This window comes from Lampris incognitus, chromosome 6 (genome assembly GCF_029633865.1).
Source record: "Lampris incognitus isolate fLamInc1 chromosome 6, fLamInc1.hap2, whole genome shotgun sequence".
NCBI lineage: Eukaryota > Metazoa > Chordata > Actinopteri > Lampriformes > Lampridae > Lampris > Lampris incognitus.
This window is the reverse complement of record NC_079216.1, coordinates 791270-800039: the sequence shown is the minus strand read 5'-3', so window position 1 is coordinate 800039 and position 8770 is coordinate 791270. Positions and strand designations below refer to the sequence as shown.

At 42.4% G+C, this 8770-nt stretch overlaps 1 protein-coding gene across 1 annotated transcript in view; it reads left to right on the top strand.

The window, feature by feature from the left end:
* The first annotated feature begins 1586 nt into the window (after positions 1 to 1586).
* wasla (WASP like actin nucleation promoting factor a) overlaps positions 1587 to 8770 on the top strand; it is a 40715-nt gene continuing 33531 nt past the window's right edge. The window contains exons 1-3 of the mRNA XM_056282016.1: positions 1587 to 1936; positions 4416 to 4550; positions 6442 to 6528. Of these exons, the coding sequence (XP_056137991.1) occupies positions 1832 to 1936; positions 4416 to 4550; positions 6442 to 6528 (327 nt within the window). The 5' untranslated portion in view covers positions 1587 to 1831. The remainder of the gene's footprint in view (positions 1937 to 4415; positions 4551 to 6441; positions 6529 to 8770) is intronic.

Genomic DNA, 8770 nt, shown 5'->3' with positions numbered 1-8770 from the left:
AATATTTATCATCATGCCGTGATATAAACTAATATTCCTCATCATGCTGTGATATAATCTAATATTCATCATAATACTGTGATATAATCTAATATTCCTCATAATGCTGATATAATCTAATATTTATCATAATACTGATATAATCTAGTATTCATCATAATGCTTTGATATGATCTAATATTCATCATAATACTGATATAATCTAATATTCATCATCATGCTGTGATATAATCTACTATTCATAAAAATATTGATATAATCTCATATTCCTCATCATGCTGTGATATAATCTAATATTCATCATAATACTGATATAATCTAAAATTCCTCATCATGCTGTGATATAATCTCATATTCCGTTATGCTGTGATATAATCTCATATTTCTCATCATGCTGTGATATAATCTAATATTCCTCATCATATTGTGATATAATCTAATATTCATAATAATGCTGTGATATAATCTCATTTATCATCATGCTGTGATATAATATCATATTCCATTATACTGTGATATAATTGTATTCATCATCATGGTGTGATATAATCTCATATTCCTCATCATGCTGCTGTGATATAATCTCATATTTCTCATCATGTTGTGATATAATATCATATTCATCAAAATACTTATATAATCTAATATTCCTCATCATGCTGTGATATAATCTCATATTCCATTATGATGTGATATAATCTCATGTTTCTCATCATGTTGTGATATAATCTAATATTCATCATAATGCTGTGATATAATCTCATATTCATCATCATGCTGTGATATAATCTCACATTCCGTTATACTGTGATATAATCTCATATTTCTCATCATGCTGTGATATAATCTCATATTTCTCATCATGCTGTGATATAATCTCATATCCTAAAGTGGAAATAAATTGATAGTCTTGGGTTGCAGAGTTTCACATCAAGTACATGATTGTGTATCAGTGATTTTTTTACGCCACAAGCAAATGAAAATTGTGATATACAGATATGAGGGAGCACGTGACTTATTGATATCAATATCATTATTACAGTGATGATATTGATACCAGTATCATCATTAATCCATCCCTACAGCAGTGCTGAACATCACACACGAGAAGATTCAACAACCTCCCTGTTTTTCAAACAGCATTTTCATCAATCAATAGACAGACAGATAGATATTTTGTGATTAATAATCTGACACCATATGGCCCCGCCCTCTACCTGACGTCACCACAATACCCGTTCCCTCCCTCCACCCCCCACCCCCCGCCTGCTGCATCCTCCCGGACCGTACCATTTCCTTAAATTGGGATCACTCCTATATTCGGACAGTTTATAACCAGCCAGACAAGAGAAAGGTTGAAGTGAAGTATTTTCCCGTTAGTTTAAAGTACTTACTGAATTGTTACTGTCTGTATTTTCCCCAGGAGAGGATTTTATTTTTGTTGGTTGGTTTTTGGTTTAAACTCCCCTCCGTTTGTGTCCCTGTGGTTCGTCTTGCTGCTGCCATGTTGGACGGGTGCACCGCTTGTGCAGCTGCAGCTCCTCAGTCAAACTTCAGCCTTTGCTGTCTGCGGGGATCTGCGGGGATCTGCAGGGATCTGCAGGGATCTGCAGGGATCTGGATTCTGTGTGCTGCGTCCCGGCTGGAGAAGTGAAGCTGGTTTCTCAGCTTCAGGAAAACAACTATTCTGCTGTGCCTGCGGAGCCTCCGGACGCATGAGGTGATCCGGCTCTAGGCCACGGAGACCAAAGTCTGCATGGACGTGATGTAATATCCCTCATCTGGGATACATACAGTCGGTTTACTGGGAACAGTGGGGCAGGTTGGTGAAATGAACAACCATCATCCGGCCCGGAGGGCTGCAAATGTTGGCTCCATCCTTCTGACGCCTCAGGAGAACGAGTGTCTGGTCAGCTACCTGGGGAGGAAATGCATCGTAAGTAGTCCAGCAGGAGCTGCTACAGTCATCCGAGTTCACCTCTGATCTAGCTTCGCTGGGAATTGCGTTCCAACCGTTATTCCTATAGGAACCATGTGGCTCCTGCCCATCTTCCTCAGGAAAACGGCTGACTCCTCTGCAGGCTTCTCTGCAGGCTTCTCTGCACACTGATCTGGACTTGTCCCTGGCTAAGAAATGTTCTCACCATTTCGTCCCTGTCCAGAATAATTAGCTTAGCATGAAGATGCAATCATGGTGTATTTAAGTGGTAAAGATGATGTCTTTCCGCGTCCAGACGGTCCAGCTCAGCTGCTGACAGCACAGCTGGACTGGGACGTGTGGAACTGGGCAGCCTGCTTCTGTCTGTCGCACTGCAGACCCTTCACACTCAGTTTGACTCAGGCCTGCTGTGATTTAGGCGGACATGGAGCATCTTCATAGGAACAAATACTAGCAGGACCACTTGCAAAGCTCCCAGAACACACCCAGCTTTCATGTGCTGTGCCTGGTGGAGAACACCACACCTTTCAGGGCTTTCAGTACAGTACTGTGGACTGATGTCGTCACAGCATTTAGAAATAGCCATGTCAATACAAATAGCCATGTAAATAGTGCAGGGCGAAATGGAAAATGTCCCAATCACAGGCAGTTTTGCACATTGCGATATCTTCGGACTTATGTGGGAATACCATGTGTAAGCTTGCAGCTGAGGTTTATCACATTGATCTGTTTGGTAATGTAGTGTACTATCAAACTAAAAGTAGTTTTCAAATAATACACCCTAAAATATTCCACACCTCATTTTGTGAGGTATTATAGGCCATATATTTTTGTCATTAATTTCGACGATACAATTCATGGTAGTGTCATAGTTTGACGATATCTGAATTTCATCCCAGTATACTACCAATGAAAGATGATAAGATGGTATTGAATTATTGGCCAGACGTAATTCAGGTTTGGTTTATCACGTTTGTTCACATATCTTAAATTCCTCAGTGCAGTTGATTTCAACCCAGAAACCAGCAGTATAACATCCTTGGATCTAAAATCGATCGACCCCCCCAAAGTTAGTTGGATTCAAATGCAGCAGAAGTGAAGTATGATGCAGCTCCTCTCACCACTGAGTTCTCCTCCTCAGTCTGAAGGCATCAAGTGACCGTAACATGGCAGAAAATGCAGTGTGTGTAACGTTTGAATGTCTGTAGACTGTTGGTTCTTGCATCTTGCACTCAGTCAGAATTTACAGCTGACTGAGGCTTTTAAAGGCCTGAACTTTGACCTTTGCCGTGTTTTGATTGGAGGTAATCTCAGAGGGAAAAGTGTTCCCTGCTATTGTCTGACCGGTGGTAATAAATCACAGCACAGGAAGGAAGACACAAGTAATTTACTCTTCCTGCTGGTTCCGCACTGAAGAACATGCTAGTCTGACAGAAGCCATCACCATTCAGAGTCCTGTGCTCTATCACGGTCAGCTCCCAGTGACCAGCAGTAGAGGACTGTGGTCATACTGGTGAGTCCCAGTTGTGAACGTGTATAACTATGAATATAAAGCAGGGTAGGGCTGAAATGCAGTACACTGGCACGGTTAACTTTCTTGCTTCATTTAGCAAACATGAACCCTCAGTTATCATGTAAGTAGATGTTAAATGTACGACTATGTTATTGGTCTGTTTGTGGCATTCCTCAAGTTGATGATGCTAATAATATAAGCAGAATACTAGTTTTGAAATGTTCAAACCCATCTCATAAATATTTTATGGTTTTGTGGTTTTATGAATTAAGTCCATCAAGACCAGTACAGATGAATCTGCTTGTCTGGGTTGCAGGTTGTACAGCAGATGATCCTGAGAGACTTTTTCCTTCTTTATGCAGTGGTTCAGACCAAAACCTGCCTAGTCATGTTACCTGCTCCTTTCTGCCTGCAGCTGGAATCAGAAGCTCTTCTTTCAGTTCGGTATAAATCAGTGAAGTATAAGTCCTTAAGATGAAGGCAGTTTCTCCCCTGCTTGGTTCTCCCTCCTGGATGAGGTGATTTGTGGTATTTAATAAGGACGCTAAATAGAACCTGATAATGACCGAGCTGAACATTGACCTTCATAAAGTTAAACCTTTTAAGTGAAACTCATTAAACATGACAGAGATCAAGCTTCTCTGTGCTGTTGTACCATAGGGTTTGTGACTGCAAGGTCTCCAGTTAGAGTCCCAGGTGGTCTGAATATATTTGAATGGCTAATGTGAATTAATTACGTTCTCCCTTCCCTTTACATCTCATTTACCTTTCAGCAAGGCACCCAACAATCAATTTATCCCCTCCAGCAGCTCAGAGGCTACCAGTGTAAGACTGCGGTTGTACTGGCTGGTGTTTAGGAGTGAGTTTGTATAAATGTAGGGCGGGGTGCTGCAGGAAGTGGGACGTGACATTGGTTGCAACCCGGCAGGTGAAAGTTAACATGGTTTGAATGTCCTCCTCCAGACGCTGTGCTCTGCAGTGGTGCAGGTGTATGGGGCAGACAGGAGCTTCACATGGGTGAAGAGGTGCTGTGGAGTTGCCTGTCTGATCAAAGACAACCCCCAGAGGTCTTACTTCATCAGGGTGTTTGACATAAAGGTGAGTGGTTGACCGGGTGAGATGGACGCCGCAAGATCTGTTACATGTCCTGATGCATGCTCAATACTTTCTGGGAAGATCTGTTACAGTGTGCAGTATGATGCTTCCAGCCCCTATACTTGTACCGATCAGCCAAAGCATGAAAACCACCTGCCTAATATTGTAGGTCCCCCTCGTGCCACCAAAACAGCTATGACCCATCGAGGAATGGACTCCACAAGGCCCCTGAAGGTGTCATCTGGTATCTGGTACAGAGACGTCAGCAGATCCTTTAAGTCCTGTAAGGTGCGAGGTGGGACCTCCATGGATTGGAATTGTTTTTCCAGCACACCCCACAGATGCTCAATCGGATTGAGATCTGGGGAATTTGGAGGACAAAGCAATACCTTCAACTCTTTGTCATGTTCCTCAAACCATTCCTGAACAGTTTTTGCAGTGTGGCAGGGCACATTATCCTGTCGAAAGAGGCTGCTGCCATCAGGGAATATGCTTACCATGAGGTAGTTGGTCTGCAGTAATGTTTAGGTGGGTGATATGTGTCAAAATAACATCCACATGAATGCCAGGACCCAAGGTTTCCCAGCAGAACATTGCCCAGAGCATCACACTGCCTCCACCAGCTTGCCTTCTTCCCATAGTGCATCCTGGTGCCATCATTTCTTCAGGTAAATGATGCACACACACCCGGCCATCAAAGAAAATGTGATTCATCAGACTAGGCCACCTTCTTCCATTGCTCCATGGTCCAGTTCTGATGCTCACTTTAGGTGCTTTCGGCAGTAGACAGGGGTCATCATGGGCACTGTTACCGGTCTGCTGCTATGCAGCAAGTTGCAATGCATTGTGTTCTGACACCTGTCTGTCATAGCCAGCATTAACTTTTTCAGCAATTTGAGCTAAGGTAGCTCTTCTGTGGGACCGGACCAGATGGGCTAGCCTTCGCTCCCCACGCACATCAATGAGACTTGGGCAGCCATCATCCAGTTGCTGGTTCACCTGTTGTCCTTCATTGGACTACTTTTGGTAGCTACTGACAACTGCCCACAAAACCTGCCGTTTTGGAGAGTCTCTGACCCAGTCGTCTAGCCATCACAATTTGGCCCTTGTCAAAGTTGCTCAGATCCTTACGCTTACCCATTTTTCCTGCTTCCAACATATCAACTTCAAGAATTGTTCTCTTGCTGCATAATATATCCCACCCTTGACAGGTACTAATATAATAAGATATTCAATGTTATTCACTTTCCTGTCAGTCGTTTTAATGTTTTGGCTGACTGGTGTATATCACACCATATAGAAGCAATGGTGGAGACCTGTTAACCAGCAAAGCTAGCAGAGGCAAAGCTAGCATAAGAATATACAGTAAGTACAGTGTACTGTCGATATATAGTGATATGTATAGTGTACAGTGTACTCTGTAGTAATATGTATAGTGTACTGTGTATTAGGGCATTCACAACATTTTAGTAGTCATCAACTACTCCCAAAAAGTAGTGGAGTAGTCGATTAATAGTGGGAGATATATTTTTTTCACCCAATAACAATTACCAATTCTCATCAAAATTGTCTCAAATACAACCAGTAAAGGGTTCACTAATGTAGGCGAGACCCACCTGGGGGGGGGGGGGTGAAATAGAAGGGTCCTCGATTGGCTCTGAGAGACTATTTACAAATGAGCCACAATGTGATAGGACTACACCCCCAGCAAGCTTGTGTGAGCTGGAGACTGACTGCAGGAACAAGGCTTGTAGGGATTTTGATTTAACTAGTGACCGTGACTTTCAGCTGAGTGTGTCCGTTGTTAAATAAAGAGCCGCAGTAAAATTCTCTCTCTCTCTCTCTCTCTCTCTCTCTCTCTCTCTTTCTCTCTTTCTCTCTCTCTCTGTGTCAGGAAGGGAAGACCATGTTTGAGCAGGAATTGTACAATAACTTCTCCATCAACAGCTCCAGGTCTTATTTCATCTCATTTGCAGGAGATGTAAGTGTGAGAATATCTTCTTTCCTATGATAATGTGATGATGGGTACAAGGGTACAAGCATGGGCTGAAAGGTACACACAATGACTAAACATAATTGTACAACTTTTAATTGCACAAAGTAATTTCTGAGTGACGATCTCCATCATTCAGTAAATAACTTCACATCAAGCCTTTATGTCCAAGACAAATTCCCTGTGGACAAATAAAATAATGTTGCATCTTTAAAAACGACTGAAAAAATTAATTTAAAGGGCGTTCGAGTGGTGTGGTGGTCTATTCTGTTGCCCTACCAACACAGGGATCGGCGGTTCGAGTCCTCGTGTTACCGGTGACTCCACATGTATCGGAGGAGACATGTGGTAGTCTGCAGCCCTCCCCGGATCAGCAGAGGGGGTGGAGTAGAGACCGGGATGGCTCGGAAGACTGAGGTTATTGGCCGGATACAAATGGGGATAAAGGGGGGGGATCCATGGCCAGTTTACTAACATGTAATATCATCTCATCACACCTGCAACTGACGTCATTTTACTGTGGTGTCTGTAGTGTCTCTGCGAGCAGAGAAGTGTGTTGTTAAAAACAGAACCATAAAACAGACACCAGTGTACAAAAAGTTGTAGTTTTATTTTTATACTTGTATGTCATTATTTGCAAAAGTATAGAATTACAGTTGAAAAAATAAACCCAAATGGTATTTTTGTGTTAAAAAGATTTGTACTTGAACACACAACGCAATTCTACATGTAAACTGTTGCATACAGACATCTTTACATATCCCATTCTCCATGCTGTTCCATATTAAAGTCATAATATATAATATTTCTGCATTAAAATGTCTAAAATGACTATGTTCTATTTGTTGTTGAGTTGTGTACTTGCATTATCCCAAATGTTCCAACAATGTTCAAAACCAGAGAAATCCGTCATGTTGTTCAAGTTAACGGTGCGTTTCATTTGGTCGCCTGCCAGTGGTGTCATATCTCCTTTACCGCCAGTAGTTTCTCTAACGTCCGGGGAAACACCAGATGACCAAGCTAGCCAGCCTCTGTTGTTTACTGTTGTTTGTATTACTCACTCGTGATGGAGCACAATTATTCATTTCTCTAACGGCTGGGGAAACCCCAGATGACCAAGCTAGCCAGCCTCTGTTGTTTACTGGTGTTTGTATTACTCACTCGTGATGGAGCACAATTATTCATTTCTCTAACGGCTGGGGAAACCCCAGATGACCTAGCTAGCCAGCCTCTGTTGTTTACTGTTGTTTGTATTGCTCACTCGTGATGGAGCACCATTATTCATTTCTCTAACATCCAAGGAAACACCAGATGACCAAGCTAGCCAGCCTATGTTGTTTACTGTTGTTTGTATTACTCACTCATGATGAGGCACCATTATTCATTTCTCTAACGGCTGGGGAAACACCAGATGACCTAGCTAGCCAGCCTCTGTTGTTTACTGTTGTTTGTATTGCTCACTCGTGATGGAGCACCATTATTCATTTCTCTAACATCCAAGGAAACACCAGATGACCTAGCTAGCCAGCCTCTATTGTTTACTGTTGTTTGTATTGCTCACTCGTGATGAGGCACCATTATTCATTTCTATAACGTCTGGGGAAACACCAGATGACCTAGCTAGCCAGACTCTGTTATTTACTGTTGTCTGTATTGCTCACTCGTGATGGAGCACCATTATTCATTTCTGTAACGGCTGGGGAAACACCAGATGACCAAGCTAGCCAGCCTCTGTTGTTTACTGTTGTTTGTATTACTCACTCGTGATGGAGCACCATTATTCATTTCTGTAACGGCTGGGGAAACACCAGATGACCTAGCTAGCCGGCCTCCGTTGTTTACTGTTGTTTGTATTGCTCACTCTTGACGAAGCACCATTATTCATTTCTATAACGTCTGGGGAAACACCAGATGACCTCGCTAGCCAGCCTCTGTTGTTTACTGTTGTTTGTATTGCTCACTCGTGATGGAGCACCATTATTCATTTCTCTAACGTCTGGGGAAACACCAGATGACCTAGCTAGCCAGCCTCTGTTGTTTACTGTTGTCAGTATTGCTCACCCATGATGAAGCACCATTATTCATTTCTCTAACATCCAGGGAAACACCAGATGACTTAACTAACCAGCCTCTGTTGTTTACTGTTGTTTCTATGATTTAACATTTCTCTAATTCTATTCTTCAAACACCAGTTGCTAAAATGTGCACTGAGTCAAAACCTTTCCCACAT